General features: G+C 40.5%; 1 protein-coding gene across 16 annotated transcripts in view; it reads left to right on the top strand.

Annotated features, from left to right (window-relative positions):
* ralgapa1 (Ral GTPase activating protein catalytic subunit alpha 1) overlaps positions 1 to 15,911 on the top strand; it is a 315,513-nt gene that overhangs the window by 44,848 nt on the left and 254,754 nt on the right. For 13 of the 16 annotated variants that reach the window (XR_015757926.1, XM_087989919.1, XM_087989917.1 and 10 more), the window contains exons 4-8: positions 3,390 to 3,447; positions 6,710 to 6,753; positions 7,129 to 7,306; positions 7,672 to 7,787; positions 8,992 to 9,130. Coding sequence is in view for 15 of the 16 variants with exons in the window: in XM_087989919.1 (XP_087846045.1) it covers positions 3,390 to 3,447; positions 6,710 to 6,753; positions 7,129 to 7,306; positions 7,672 to 7,787; positions 8,992 to 9,130 (535 nt within the window). In the remaining variant the exon portion in view is untranslated. The remainder of the gene's footprint in view (positions 1 to 3,389; positions 3,448 to 6,709; positions 6,754 to 7,128; positions 7,307 to 7,671; positions 7,788 to 8,991; positions 9,131 to 15,911) is intronic. The other 3 variants (XM_087989918.1, XM_087989916.1, XM_087989927.1) reach the window with 1 other exon arrangement.

Raw genomic sequence — 15,911 nt, 5'->3', positions numbered from 1 at the left:
CCATCTGACTCTCCTAGAACCTTGGCAGAGCTCATATTGTGTTCTGCTGCCACCACACCTGCTTCCATGTTGAAAAGATATCCCTCTACTGTTTCTATCACCTATCTGCATTATGCGGCCACTTCTTTCTCTCCTCTCCTCTTTAAACATTCCTAAGGGACTGTTTTACTTGCACTACCCTGGCCCATGCCCCTGTTACTCATAAACTCTTAGGCTGGTACTTCCATGGAAAGTACAAGAGATCAAACACCTGTCTTTTTACCTTCCAAGGCCTGAAACAGACTTTTCAGGTAAAACAGTAGTATAAATGTAACTTTAAGAAACAGCAGCTTGTATTTAGTTTCATTACTTGCCAGCTGCCCAAACTTAATATCCAGCCTATAATTACTGCCCTCCATTTTGTTTCCTTTTTCTTGAATATTTGGTTTCATTCTTGTTCATTTCGTGTTCTTTTGTTTTCAGATGGCATTTGGTTGTCATTCTGCCAAGATGCAACTTTGATATCTTGTCTCTTTGGCCACCATGAAATATTCGGTTATTTAATCTTTCCTGCCTTCTACCTAATCAATAACTGTCCGTTTTTTGTTTTCCCACCCTCTCCCTTTCACTTATTACATTTTTAACTTTTCACTGTTCTAATGAATAGTCATCTAACTGAAACATTCTCTCTCCTCAAGTTCTGCCTAACGCAGAGTACCTCCAGCCTGGATGTAGGTTTGCTTGCTGAGCTGGAAGGTTCATTTTCAGATGTTTCATCACCATATTTGGTAACATCATCAGTGAGCCTCCAGATGAAGCCCTGGCGGTATGGCCTGCTTTGTATCTGTGTTTCAAAGCAGGCCACAGCACCAAGGCATCATCTGGAGGCTCACTGATGATGATACCTAGTTAGACGACGAAACGTCTGAAAACGAACCTTTCAGCTCAGCAAGCATACATCCAGAACCTCAACCTGAGCTACAAATCTCGTCAAAACTTGCTATCTCTAACCTTTCTATTTTATTTTGGTTTTCCAGCACCTGAGACATTTTGATTTTGTACTGATATTTTTGCATTAACATTGTCCATAGTTTGGTATTGAATAGCAGTATAGGCTCTTGAGCATTGGGCAAATACGTGTGGCTGTATGAAGACTTTTGACGAGCCCTTTGAAAGGGAGAGGGAGACTCTGCACAGTCTGCTCTAAATTTTAAGTAGGCTTCCAGGAACAGTACTAGTGGATATGTAATGCCTTTCATTCAATGAAATGGCCCTAAGTGCTTCAAAGGCACAAAAAGCAAAGTATGTCAACAAACGACATAAAGCAATATTGGATTAGATGACCAAAAGTTTATTCAAAGTAGTAGATTTAAAGATTTGTTTGAAATATGCATAGTAAGATAGACAGACAAAGAAGTGTAAGGAGGGAATGCCAGAGTTTGGCCCTAACCAGTTGAAGGCATGGTCAGGTAGAGCAACCAAAATTGAGGGTGTACAAAAAGCTGGAGTTGAAGGAGTGCAGGTATCCTTCAAAGAAATGAGACTGGAGCTGATTAGAGATGCAGTAGGTGAGGCCTTGGAGGGATTTATAATCCAGACATTGTTTGACTGGTGGCATGATGGCACAGAGGGTAGCACTTCTGCCTTACAGTGCCAGGGACCCCTGTTTGATTCCATTGAAATCTGCGACTGTGTCTGACATGGATGACTGTTTGGAGTTTCTGCTGGATGCTCTGGTTTCATCCCACAATCCACAAATATGTCCAGATTAGGTGGATTGGCCATGGTAAGCAGGGGAATGGGATGGGTTTGGGTCAGATGCTGTTTGGAAGGTTGGTGCAGACTCAGTGGGTCAAATGACTTCTATCTGCACTTCTTTGATTGGGAGCCAAATTACGGTGGCAAATGCTGGGATGATAGGAGAACAGTGCTTGCTGTGAATTAAGATATATATATATGACTCTTAGAGATATACAGCATGGAAACAGACCCATTGCTCCAACTCGTCCATGCTGACCCAGATATCCTAACATAATCTAGTCCTCTATGCCAACACTTGGCCCTCCAAATCCTTCCTATTCATATACCCATCCAGATGCCTTTTAAATGCTGCAATTGTACCAGCCCCACTGCTTCATCTGGCAGCTCATTACATACACTCATAACCCTGTGCATGAAAAAGTTGTCCCTTAGGTCCCTTTTAAAAGTTATAAAAGGGACCTAAGAGGAGCAACAAAAGTCTGTAAAACCACAAGTTTGTGGAGTGTATAAAAAGCTTTGAAAGAGTCTAATCTAAGAATAATTGCTCAGACCTCTGAGTATAGGAGTTAGGAAGTCATGTTGAAGTTGTATAGGACATTGGTGAAACCTCTTCTGGAATACTGTGTTCAGTTCTGGTTGCCCAGTTTAAGGAAGGATAGTAATAAGCTGGAGGTTGTTCAGAAGAGATTTATCAGAATGTTGCCAAGTATGGAAGGTTTTAGTTGTAAAGAAAGGCTGGGTAGGTTGGAACTTTTTCACTGGAGCATAGGAGTTGAGAGGTGACCTTTATATAAGTTTATAAAATCATGAAGGGTACAGATAGAGTTAATGGCAGTTGTATTTTCCCTAAGATGGGGGATTTCAAGACTATGGGTGATATCTTTAAGGTCAGAGGAGAGAGATTTTAAAAAAAATCTAAGGGACAACTTTTTTGCATAGGAAGTGGTTCGCATGTGGAATGAACTTCCTGAGGAAGTGGTGGATGTTTAAAACACCTTTCGGCAAGTACATGAATAGGACGGATATGGGCCAGTAGCAAACAGGTGAGACTAATTTAGTTGGGATTATGTTTGGCATGGACTGATTGGACCAAAGAGGCTGTTTCAGTGCTGTATACTCTATAACAAAGGCATGAATGAGGCTCTGGTAGCAGTTGAACTAAAACAGGGGCAATATTATGGAGGTTGCAACAGATGATCTTGGTAGCGGAGCAAATAAGGCCAGAAGCTCATCTGAGAATTAAATGTGACACCAACGTTGCAAACCAATGGCCAATATCTGACACTGTTTTCAGGAAAACAGATGGAGTTAGCAGCTAGGGAACTGAGATTATGGCAAAGACTAAAAACAATGGCTTCCGTCTTCTTGGTACTTAATTTGAGGACATTTGTGCTAATCTAGAATAGAATGTCTGTAATAAAGATTAACATAGTGTTCTTCCATTACATGATAATAAGACTTTAACGGTTATGCATTTGTAGGAAAGTTGTAAACTTGTGCACAAAAATGCATTTACAATTTACAATTTGAGTGGAAAATAAAAACACACTTTTTAAGAGACATGTTAGTTAAGATTTTATGGAACAAACTTTTTGTATTTGCTGTCTTTACTCCAAACTTGATCCAAATTGAGTTTTTTTTTCTTACAGAAAATCTTACAACACCTTCCAGAAAGAATTCAGAGCAGATGGCAGTTTCACAGTATAGGTAACTTTAAATATTCTTTGAGTGTTGATTATATCAGTCGTGTTTTTTGAAAAAAGTGAATGTACATCTTTAACTGTGTCCTTTGCAACAGCCTTGAGAGGTCAGTAGCCTAAACAATTATAAAGTTTTCAGCTGTTTCAAAGAAAATTAGAGCAGGAATACATCATAAGCACGCAGACCTTACTCTGATATTTAGTATTATAATTTCTGATCCACAATCTCTTTCCTGCCCAAGTAAGGCCATGCCGAAGGTCTGTACAATTACAGCAAACTTCCTTATTCTGTACTCCAACTCTTGTTCCATCTTTCTTGATTCGCTCAGAATAGCAAAATGTAATAGCCCTGATTATACTCCGTGACTGCACAACCTTCTGAATGAATAAAATTGCTCCTCATCTCTGCCCTAAATGGCTGTTCTCTTGTCCAAAGACTGTGCTGTCTGGTTCTACACTCCCAAGTGAAACAACCTTTATATCTAATCCGTCATGGAATGTAGAGTCTTGTTTGTCTCAGCACCTTATTACTAAATATTAAGGAGAAAAGGCCATTTCAAATCAGTCTCTTTATAGAAAAATTTCCTTATCAAGGGAATCACTTGGATGAACTTTGCTTGGGACAGGTGACCAAAGCTTTACCTGGAACTCCAGATTTGGCAGCATCTAATAGCTATACAATTATACCAAGTCTTCCTTAAGCTGTACTCCAACTTCCTTGTGCTATTGGGCAGCAGCCATTTACGTCCTGTTAATGTTAACTTTCTGTTTTGTATAGAAGAATAACCAAATTCCTCTGGAAGTCAATGTTTAATAGTTTCTCACAGTATTTGAAAAATCTCCCCTCTTCTTGCTACCAAAGTTAATGAATAATGTAATACTCCTTCCCACAATCTATCTGCTATCTTATTACCCATTAATTTTTTCTATTTATATTCTTTTGCAAATTGTGTCCTCTAACCTGCTCATTATGCCATCTAGCTTAACATTATTAACCAGCTAGGATTCATCAGATTTGATCTCTTCATCCACATTCTTAAAATACCATGTAATCAGCTGCAGCCCCACTACTTATCTTTATGCTGCTACATTAGAAACAACTTCATAATGTGAAAATTACTTGTTTATGCCTATTCTGTGCATAAACAAGTAATTTTCTTTACTTCTCATATGATTAGATTAGAATCCTTACAGTATGGAATCGGGCCCCTCAGCCCAACAAGTTCACACTGACCCTCTGAAGAGTACCCCACAAGACCCATTCCCCTACCCTATGTTTACCCCTATAATGTACCTAACACTATGGGCAATTTAGCATGGCCAATTAATTTGATCTGCACATCTTTGGATTGTGGGAGGAAACCAGAGTAAACCCACGCAGACACTGGGAGAATGTGCAATCTCCACACGGACAGTCACCCGAGGCGAGAATTGAACCTGGGTCCCTGGCACTGTGAATCAGCAGTGCTAACCACTGAGCCAACATGCCAATCAGTACCATATGGTAATATATTGAATGCCTTTTGTAAATCTAAACATTCAGCCTCCTTTATCCACCCTGAGTTACATTCTTAAAAAAATCTTATTTGCCAGCATGATCTTCCCTTTATTAAAACCTTGTTGCCTCTGTGTAAGAATGTAATTTTCTCAGAGTCCCATTACCATATCTTTAATAATTGGCCTTAGCATTTTCCTGATCATGCATCAGGCTAATTGACCTGCAGTTTCCAGTTTTCTTGGATCTCCCTTCCTGAATACCAGTACTGCATTTGTTATCTTGCAATCTACTGAAATTACCCCAGTATCTAGGGAATATTTGAAATTTGCAACTAGTGTATCTTCTATTGTTGCAGAAACCTTTTTTTTAAATTTGAAAGCAAGGTGGAGATCATTGGATCAGTGGATTTGTTGTCTGTCAGTCACTTTATTTTTCTCAGTAATTTTAATTTCCTGCAATTCTTTTAATGCTAGTATAGTCCAGATCACCAGATTATGCTCCAGGACCATGAGTTCAACTCCTATTTTGTCAGCTATTTAATACTTGTGGAATAAAAACCTAATGTCTCTAATGATACTGAAACTGCGAAAATGTCATTGAAAACTCATCTGGTTTACTAATATCATTCAGGGAAAGAAATACATCTTTCTTACCTGATCTGGCCTGCATGTAATTTCAGATCCACAGCAATGAGGTTTACTCTGATAGGATTAGGCAGGGTAAACACAGCAAGCATGTTCCCAATGACTAGGGAGTCTAGAACCAAGCGTCTATGGATACAGGCTAGGCTATTGGGACTGAGATGAGAATTTTCTTCACTGAATGGTAGAGCAGGATTGAAGGGTCTACTCATTTTCTTTTTTGTTTCTATGACTCTTAACTGCCTCTGTGATGGTCTAGCAAGTTAAATCAGTTGTGTTCAATCAGGACAGAAAAGTGATAAATGAATAAAACTGTTGCTTGGTAGTACAGATCATAATATTGCTGAAAAGAGGTGTTGCTGAAGCCTTCCATCTTGCACTCATCTGGACAAAAGCAAGAATGCCTAATTTCAAAAAGTCAAGCAATTTATAGTTCAGAAGTTTAGTCTAGCTACGGTTGGAGCCCCTTTTGATTACTCCCATTAGCAGTTTCTGACCTTGTCATTTCTTATCTCCACCCATACTGTTTACATTTCCTGCTGTTTTGAACCAAGATACTTGCTTGCACCCTTATTTGTGTCATTCTTTATTGTCAAGGTTTACCCCAACTGCCCTTCCAATTTTAGTCTGTCATAGTAAGCCTTATTTCCATCCTCTGTTTTCTAGATATAGTTCATGAACATCAACACTGATACGGAGTAGTGACATCCCATATGTATAGCAGGACAGAAGTCTTCTTACAGTTAATAATTTGCTGAGAAAAATAACTTGAGAATCTTCATTTTCACTTGCTCAATTTCAATGTTGTATCCTCTGGATATTTCTGAATCCAGTATTTCAGTAGCATTGAAAAAGAAAGGGCAGGTGAAAATATATATATGTCTGCACAACTTAACGATAGTAATTTAGTAGTTGAACAATGTGCATAAAATGGTGATCTCTCCTTTTCCTTTTGGCAATAAAATAATGCCAAAGGGTAGAAAGGTTACCAAGAGTAATGTAGAGAATGCCAAGGACTTGATTATAAATATTTACCAAGTCTGACCGAGACCTCGGACATTTTATCTTTACACTGTTTATAATATATTTTCTTCAGTGTTGTAAATGCTGTTTTTCTTTTCTTTTTGCAGGCTTGACTTTGAAAAAACTCCTTCATTTTGGGAACTCCTTGAAGGTTTTGCAGATTTTTTTAAAAGAATCATTTTGAGACATCATTAGAAATATCCTGGAACATAGTGTGATTAAATGCATTTTTAAAACTGTTTTCATATTGATCGTGTTTTACATTTTTTTTCAAATATTTGTTATCACAGTGCTTTATTTTGTTTATAAGGATTGATTGTTTAAAAACCTAATGTCCTCTTTAGAGAAGCCCACTCTTTTAACTTGTACTTCAAATACTGAGTGTTTCATGAGTTCCAGACCAAATTGCTTTAACTTTTTAAAAAGCCCTTAATTGTGTTATTGAAATTATTAGCTATGAAATGAAAAACTTAAAGCAAATAAGTTTTCATCAAGAAGTTTTGAATTAATTTTCAATCCACTTCAGATAAGGCGAGAAGGTGTACGTCTTTTTTTGTTATGGATGCAAGCACTCCAACACAATTGCACTGAAGAACAACTCCATATTTTTGCCTGCCTTATTCCTGGTTTCCCACCACTCCTTTCAGAGCAGGGACCTCGAACACTGGACAATCTGATCAATTCCACATTCTGTTTTCAAGAAAGTAAGAGCTGTGCATTTTCTGTTTCACCTCTCACTAATATTTTGAAATCTGTTTTCTTTTTCTCCCATTACTGTGCAGTGCCAGTACAATTGTATATGTTATGAATCAATTCACATAGTTGAAATAATGCTTCAAGTCTAATATCGTAGATTTTTCAGCAATCTTGATTTCAAACAAAAAGCAACTTAGCAATTTATAATGAACCAATGCAAATCAAGGATACTAAATCTGTGTTGTAAGAATAAATTTGAGTAGGTGGGAACTTAAGAGTGTAATGTTCTTGTCCTTGAATAAAATATTATTAGGTATTCATAGTGAAGTATTTTTGACATGATTCATGTTATATATCCATATCTACCTGACAGCTCAAGTCACTCCAGAAGAAATCACTCCCCTTGTGCCCCCACAATCGGGAGACAAAGGACAAGATGATCTTACAAGCTACTTTCTTGATGCACTGCTAAAATATATGGTAATCCAGGTAGAAGCTTTATAGTACTAACCCTATTAAACCATTTGTTAAAAGACTTTGTCTATTACTCAACCACTAAACTAGAAACAACTGTGTTTTAATCATTATTGCATTGATTTTTTTTTTGTTATTTTCCACTTCAAATTTCTCAAAACGAACCTAGGTTGGGCAAATCGATCCAACAGCAATGTTGATCTTGATTTCACTATGTCATGTTAGTTCCCGTACTCTCTTTGTCATGAACCCATTGAAAGAATTTGTATCTTCTGTTGTGTCTGTCCCCTCCCCACCCCCTCTCTCCTCCCTTCCTTCCCTCCCTGTCTTTCCATCCCACCCTTCCTCTCTTTCTCCCCACGTCCCTTTTCACCTCACACTTACCCCCTCTCACTCCCCCCACTCCTCCCCCCTCGCCTGTCGCCTCACCCTTGCCTCTCGCCCCCCCCCGCTCTCCCGCCCCCCCCCGCCGCTCTCCCGCCCCGCTCCGCCCCCACCTCCTTGCTATCTATTTTCACCCCACCCACCACCCCAATCTCTTCCCCTGCCCCCATCTTCCCTCACTCCACTCTCTCCACCCTTTCTCTTTCTTTCTATTTCCCCCTTTTTTTTCAGCATTTTGCTTGGATGTCTGATTTCTGCTCATCAATCAATGCTACCGTTTCCCTCCTGGTCATCAACTGAAGTCCTCTTCCCCAGTCAGTTTAATAACTGACACCATCACCCTGCTTATCAGCTGCTGCCCGTTCCTCCTGCTAACCAATCAACATCACCTCTCTTCCCTGCCCTGCTCATCAATTAACATCCCCTGCCCTTTTCAACAACTAAGGACACCCTTCACCTGTCCTCAAGAACTGGCAAAAGTCAGGACTGGGAACTAGTTTGTAGCACAATTATTTTTAATGTTGAGAAAAATGTCAAATAAACTGAGCTGGAATTGTTTTGTACTTGAAATTCTACATCACTTTTCACTTTTGACTAATATTTTCATGAGCTATGCTGAAAGTAACAATGCAATCAGTGGCTAGATAAAGGCTGTGACATTTTTTCCAAATCCCGTTACATGTCGCCCCGATACAATGAAAGGAGGTTAATACTCCTTGGAGCTTTGTCAGGCTCAGGAAGTATGAGGATTTTCTTTTCTGTCATGTTTTTATATGGAAGTTATTTATGATCATATTAATACACTTACCAAAAATTACATACCATTTTTTCATAGGCAAAGGGATTAGAATGGAAAGACAAAGAAAATCAGGAGAAAGGGTTTGCATTCTTGTTTGAAAATTTCAAGAAGTACTATCTGCCTCACATATTTCCCAATTTCTCAAAGGAGACCAGCTTGTTTAACCCAATCCTTGGTAAGCATAATACTTTGTTTTGTCTAAATATATATGCCTAAAATCAGATATTTGTTGTTTTGAGAGTTAAGGGTGTGATATTATTGTTTAAAGCCATCATTGTATGTCCAATATAATAATACTAGTTTCTTTGTTAAATTTAGTCTTTTTTTAAATCTAATTCTGATTTTTTTTGTTTATCATAAGGAAACATAGGAAATGAGGGATCTACCATGCAGTTTGCACCCCAAGTCTGCTCCACATAAGGACTGCTTGCATGCTGTATGACTCTTTGGTCCAACCAGTCCATGCCAAAAAAATCTCAAAATAAGCTAATTCCCCTGCCTGCACTGTACCCATATTCCTCCAAACATTTCTTATTAATGTGCTTAGCAAAATGTCTTTTAAATATTGCCATTGTACCCGCATCCACCATTTCCTCTGGAAGTTCATTCCACAAAAGAACCACTCAGTTGAAATGAAACGTTGGCCCTCGTTTTCTTTCTTAAATCTCTCTCCTCTCATGTGAAAAATATGCCCCCTAGTCTTGAAGTCCTGATCCAAGGGAAAAGACACCTGCCATTCACCTTACCTGTATCCCTCATGACTTTGTAAACATCTTTAAGAGTACTCCTCAACCACGTACACACCATTGAAAAAAGATCCCAGCCTATCCAGCCTCTCCTTATAACTGAAATCTTCTATTCCCAGGAACATCTTTTCTGAACTCTTAATAACATCCTTTCTGTAACAGGGCAACCAGAACTGCATACAGTACTCCAGAAGAAGTGTCACCACTGTCCTGTACAACCTCAACATGACATCAACACTCACAAAGTCATAGGTTGAGTAACAAAGGCAAGCGTGCTAAATGCCTTCTTAACTAACTTATCTACATATGACGCAAACTTCAAAGGATTATTTACATGAACCCCTGGGTTTCTCTGTTCTACAACACCACACAAAGCCCTACTTGTAGCTATCATGGTTGATGGTCCACCTCAACCCCATTTTCCTGCACAGCCTCCATCGCTCTTGAAGCCTTTTTGGAACATTACAGCGCAGTACAGGCCTTTCGGCCCTCGATGTTGCGCCGACCTGTCATACCAATCTGAAGCCCATCTAACCTACACTATTCCATGTACATCCATATGCTAATGTTTATGTTTAGAAATCTGTCAATCTCAATGACTGAGCCTATACAGCCTTCCAGGGTAGAAAATTCCAAAGATTTTCCACCGAGTGAAAAAATCCCTCCTGACCTCAGTCCGAGATGAGCAGTTTCCAATTTTCTGTTCTGTCTCCTGGATGTAGACTCTTGAGCCAGGATATCATTCTTTTTTCATCCGTCCTGATAAACCTTTTAAGAACTTTGTTTCAGTTAGCTTTTGTTGTATTGTTCCTGTGATGTGGATATTGCTGGTTTGACTAATGTTTATCTCTAAATGACCTTGAGAAGATTGGTGGCAAGCTAGTTTCTTGAACTGTTGTGATTCTCATAATATTAGGAGGGACGTTGCAGCATTTTGACTCTGTGACAGAAAAGGAATGATGACACAGTCTAAAGTTACGATCCTGAGAGATTTAGAGAGGCACTAGCAGATGATGATGTCCCCATGCACCTGTCCTTTCAGGTGGTCAAAGTGGCTGGTTTAGAAGCTGTTTTGGGAGGCTTGGGTGCGTTGCTGGGGTGCATCTTGTTGATTGTACATAAGTTGACTATGTATGTTAGGTGGAAGTGAGGACTGCAGATGCTGGAGATCAGAGCTGAAAATGTGTTGCTGGAAAAGCGCAGCAGGTCAGGCAGCATCCAAGGAGCAGGAGAATCGACGTTTCGGGCATGAGCCCTTCTTCAGGAATCAAGAGCCCTGAAGAAGGGCTCATGCCCGAAACGTTGATTCTCCTGCTCCTTGGATGCTGCCTGACCTGCTGCGCTTTCCCAGCAACACATTTTCAGCTATGTATATTAGGTGGTGAATATTGAAGGTGGTAGATGGGGTACCAAGCAAACAAGCCGCATTGACCTGGTGGTGACCAGTTTCTTGAGTGCTGTTGGAGCTACAATTAACCAAGAAAGTGGAGGTTATTCCATCACAGTTCTGAGTTCTACTTAGTTAATAGTGAGACAGCATTGGGAAGTCAGGAAGTGAATTACCTGCTGAAGAATCCCAAATCCCTGACCTGTTTCTGTAGCCACAGTATTCATATGGCTAGTCCACTCCAGGTTTCTGGTCAAAGGTAACCTCTCTTGTCTCCTCCACCTTTCTCTCTCCCCCCATCACCATTAACCCCAGCAGCCCCCCCCCCCCCAAAAAAAGTGATGGTTGGATTCTCTTTTGTTGGAGATGATCCTTGCCTGGAACTTGTGTAGTGTGAATGCTGTTGGCCACTTACTGGCCAAAGCTTTAATATTGTCCAGATCTTGCTGTGTATGGAATGGGGTACCTCAGCGTCGAGAGAATGACAAATGGTAAGGCACATTTTAGATTAGATTAGATTAGATTAGATTACTTACAGTGTGGAAACAGGCCCTTCGGCCCAACAAGTTCACACCGACCCGCCGAAGCGCAACCCACCCATACCCCTACATTTACTCCTTACCTAACACTACGGGCAATTTAGCATGGCCAATTCACCTGACCTGCACATCTTTGGACTGTGGGAGGAAACCGGAGCACCCGGGGAGACACGGGGAGAATGTGCAAATTCCACACAGTCAGTCGCCTGAGGCGGGAATTGAACCCGGGTGAGGCAGCAGTGCTAACCACTGCGTCACCGTCCCCCCCAAACATTGTACAATTAGCAGTGAAGATATTTTCAAATCAACCTGTTCGGACGTGCCATTACTCATCACACACAAGTGGGACTTGTACTTGGGCCTTCCGACTCAGAGATAGGGATTCTGTAGTGCGGCAGAACAGCTCCATTTATAAGAAAGGTGTTAAATCAAACTGTTCAGATGTGTTATTGCGTACCTTGCAGCAAGGTAGAATTTGAATCTCAGACTTAGTTTCCCTCCCTCTGAGCCATCATTATGCTGCAAGAGCCCCATTTATCAATGAATTTAATTAATTTTTTGAATCATCTCATTCAGCAATATCATTACACATCTCTGCAGCAGGTGGGTCTTGAACCCAGGAGTTAGGGACACCACTATTGTGCCACAAGAGCATGAGTCTAATTATCAGTGAATATTTTCTAATCAACCTGTTCAGAGCTGTTATTAGACACCTCTGGAGCAGATAGAATTTGAACAAAGGTTCAGGGGCAAGGACAATGCACCACAACAGGGCCTCAGTTTATCAATAGCATCCTCGCTTATGATCTGATGCAGCTGAGGTTGGTTGAGTCTAAGACACTGGTTCAGTGATAATGTCCCTACCTGTGAGCCAAAAGGCCTGGGTTCAAGTCCATCTCCTCTCGACGTGTGTCCTAATATGTCCGATCAGGTTGACAAAAACATATTTGCCCGGGGGAGTAACATTCAGTAACTTCATGGGACTGAGATGATTGACCTCCAACAACCAGAACCATCTTCCTTTGTGCAAGGTATGACTCCAACCAGCAGAGATTTTCCCATGTTCTCATAGACTAATGGTATGCTAGGAGAAAGTGAGGACTGCAGATGCTGAAGATGAGAGTTGAGAGTGTGGTGCTGGAAAAGCACAGCAGATCAGGCAGCATCCGAGGGGCAGGAGAGTCAATGTTTCGGGCAAAAGCCTTTCAGACATTCCTGATGAAGGGCTTCTGTTTGAAATGTGAACTATCCTGCTCCTCGGATACTGTCTGACCTGCTCTGCTTTTCCAGCACCACACTCTGTACTCTAATTGCATGCTAGAGCTCCTTGATGCTATACTTGATCAAATACTGCAGTGATGTCAAGGGCAGTTCCTCTCAGTTGACCTCTTTTTGTCCATGTTTGGACCAAGTCTGACATGAGGTGGAGAACTGAGAGACCTTTGAAGAGACTCAACTACATATCAGCAAGTAGTTTATTACTCGGCAAATGCCACTTAACAGCATCATTGACCTCTTCTGTGCTCAATCTTTGCTTGATCTCTCTTCATAGAATGATCCAGCCAATTTGTTACTTGGAAATTGTTACTTGAAGATTATGCAGAATATCATGTATGCTGGTCAGATGTGAAATATTAGCTTACTCTCGAAATTCTAAACAAGAGTAGATTATGTTTTAGACATTTTGAATTTTATTTTGTTTTTATAGGGCTAACACTCAGAAAGAGCTATGATTGATCCCTTACTTGTTGTCAATATGTGCTTCGAATACTTTCCATCAATGGAATACTACACTTCTTTTATTCATTCATGGGATGTGGATGTCGATGGCTGGCCAGCATTTATTGCCTGTCCCTAGTTGCCATTGAGGATTATTATGATATTTACATTATTGTGATTATATTTTTCTTTAAAATGGACTTAAGATGTAGCTAAGCCGTTGAAGAGCTTTGCTGAGCCATTTGATATTGTGACCTCCAGAAAGTCGGTTGAAAGAAGGTGAGGACTGGCGGCTCAAAGTTGCTGGATTTAGATGTCTCAGATGAGAGCAAGATAGAGAGGGATGTAAAAGGGGGAATTTCACAGCTGTGACAAAGAGAGGATATATTGGAGGACTCTTCCAATGAGACCTAATAGGTAGAACTTAAAAATAAAAAAGGTGCACTCACGAGGATGGGAATTTACGCAGGCCTCCCTATAATCAGTGGGACACAGAGGAACAGATATATAAGCAGATCACAGAAAGATGTAAAAACAATAGGGTTATTGTAATGGGTGATTTTTAACTTCCTCAACATTGACTGAGACTGCCTTAATGCCAGGGGCTTAGGGTAGAATTGTTCAGTGTTTTAAGGAAGGTTTCTTGAAACAATATGTAGATGGTCCAACTAGGCAAGGGGTTGTACTAGGCCTTGTGCTGGTGAATGAACCTGGCCAGGTGATTGAAGTTTGTGCGGGAGCATTTTAGGAACAGTGATCATGATTCCTTAAGTTAAGGAATTTATGGAAAAAGGATAAGACTAGTCCTGCAGATGAATCTGATAAATTGGAAGGAGGCTAAAAACTGAATCAGGTGTTTAATTTTTTCCAGTAGTCTTGACTAGTCTCCTGATGGTCCTGCAAAATTTAATTGACCTTTATTAATTGTATTTCCAAGTTTTAGTTTATAAGGAAGGTCTAAATTGGTGTGGTTCCCACAGGAGCACTGCACTTGCATGTTGTAAATTCCTGAATATTCTAATATAACTGCATGCATCAGCTCTTATTAGTCTGTTACATGGTAGTTAAATCATTCTAATAATATTTCCCATGCATGTTTTCTGCACTGTCGACATCCTGCTCCCTCAATCTTCCCTGCATTCTTTGGAGTTTATAAAGTTAACTGAGCATTGTGTGATTTTTCCCTTCTAATTTCTCAATTCTCTGGATGCAGTTTTCCCCTCTCTAGAGAAAGTGAAACAAGGAAATAATGGACTGAGTTGGCCCAGGAGAGAAACCTTTCACTCCTTAAGTACAGGGCAAGAAGGTCCACTGGCAACCTTGTCAACTCAACTCAACTGTTAACAGGGGCAGCATGGTGGCTCGGTGGTTAGCACTGCTGCCTCACAGCATCAGGGTCCCAGGTTCGATTCCAGCCTCAGGTGACTGTTTGTGTGGAGTTTGCACATTCTCCCCGTGTCTGCATGGGTTTCCTCTGGGTGCTCCGGTTTCCTTCCACAGTCCAAAGATGTGCAGGTCAAGTGAATTAGCCATGCTAAATTGCCCATAGTGTTAGGTGCATAGTGAGAGGAAAGTGGAACTGGGTGGTTTACTCTTCAGAGGCTCGGTGTGGACTTGTTGGGCCGAAGGGACTGTTTCCACACGTAGGGAATCTAATCTAAATGCCAATTAATCGATATACCACATTGTAACAAATTGTATTATAAACAAATTAACCACATAAATGCCTTAGCTCATCCCCAGTCACCTGTCTCTCTGGCGGTGAGAAAGCTGGCTAAGTTTCTGACTGGGAAAACATTGAGATCTGCCTGCTAGGTTAGGGGAGACTCCAAACGCCCAACTCTGGAGGAAATAGGAGGTACAGATGAAAAAGTAAGGAGTGGCCTTTGAAAACAGTGAAGAGCACTACATTGCCTCCAAACACCGTGAACATACTCTCTCCACACAACTCCAATGCTGCAACAAGAAGGAGAAAAGCTTAGTCACCATTAATGCTCTTGCCCCCACACTTGTAAATTTAAAAAAAGGAAAGTGTTGCTCTTTGCAAACAAATTTAATATTTGTACATTTTCCTTGGACATCCTTTCATTCTAAGGCTGTGATTGAACCCTTCACTAACATAACCCTGCACCATCCCCTGCTGCACTGTTTCTCTCTATCTTGAAAATGTTTTAGCTATGAATATTAAATGCATTATCATTGTGATCTCTTCTGGGGCTGAGGTGACCTGTGCAACAGGCAACTGAACTGGAGGGGCACCAATATCCTGGTCGAGAGATTTGTTAGAGATACTCGGGAGAGTTTAAACTAGTCTGATAGGAGTTGGGGCCCTAACCAATACTGAGGCAAAAAGAAGAGTGAGACTAGTACAGAAGTTAGAGAAAATTAAATAGACAAGGCATACAAGAGCATGCCAGGGAATGACGGAAGATTTGATGAATTAAACTATATTTATTTCAGTACAAAAAGCCTGATGAGTAAGGCAGATGAACATAACATGGATGGGAACATAGGACTGGGATATCATAGCCATTACAGAAACATGGCTGAAGGAAGGACAGATCT

This window comes from Chiloscyllium plagiosum, unplaced genomic scaffold, assembly GCF_037043375.1.
Source record: "Chiloscyllium plagiosum isolate Xiang-an unplaced genomic scaffold, Cpla_swu_hap1 HiC_scaffold_8, whole genome shotgun sequence".
Lineage (NCBI taxonomy): Eukaryota > Metazoa > Chordata > Chondrichthyes > Orectolobiformes > Hemiscylliidae > Chiloscyllium > Chiloscyllium plagiosum.
Note: the sequence above shows the minus strand (reverse complement) of the source record. Positions and strands in the feature narration are given on the sequence as shown.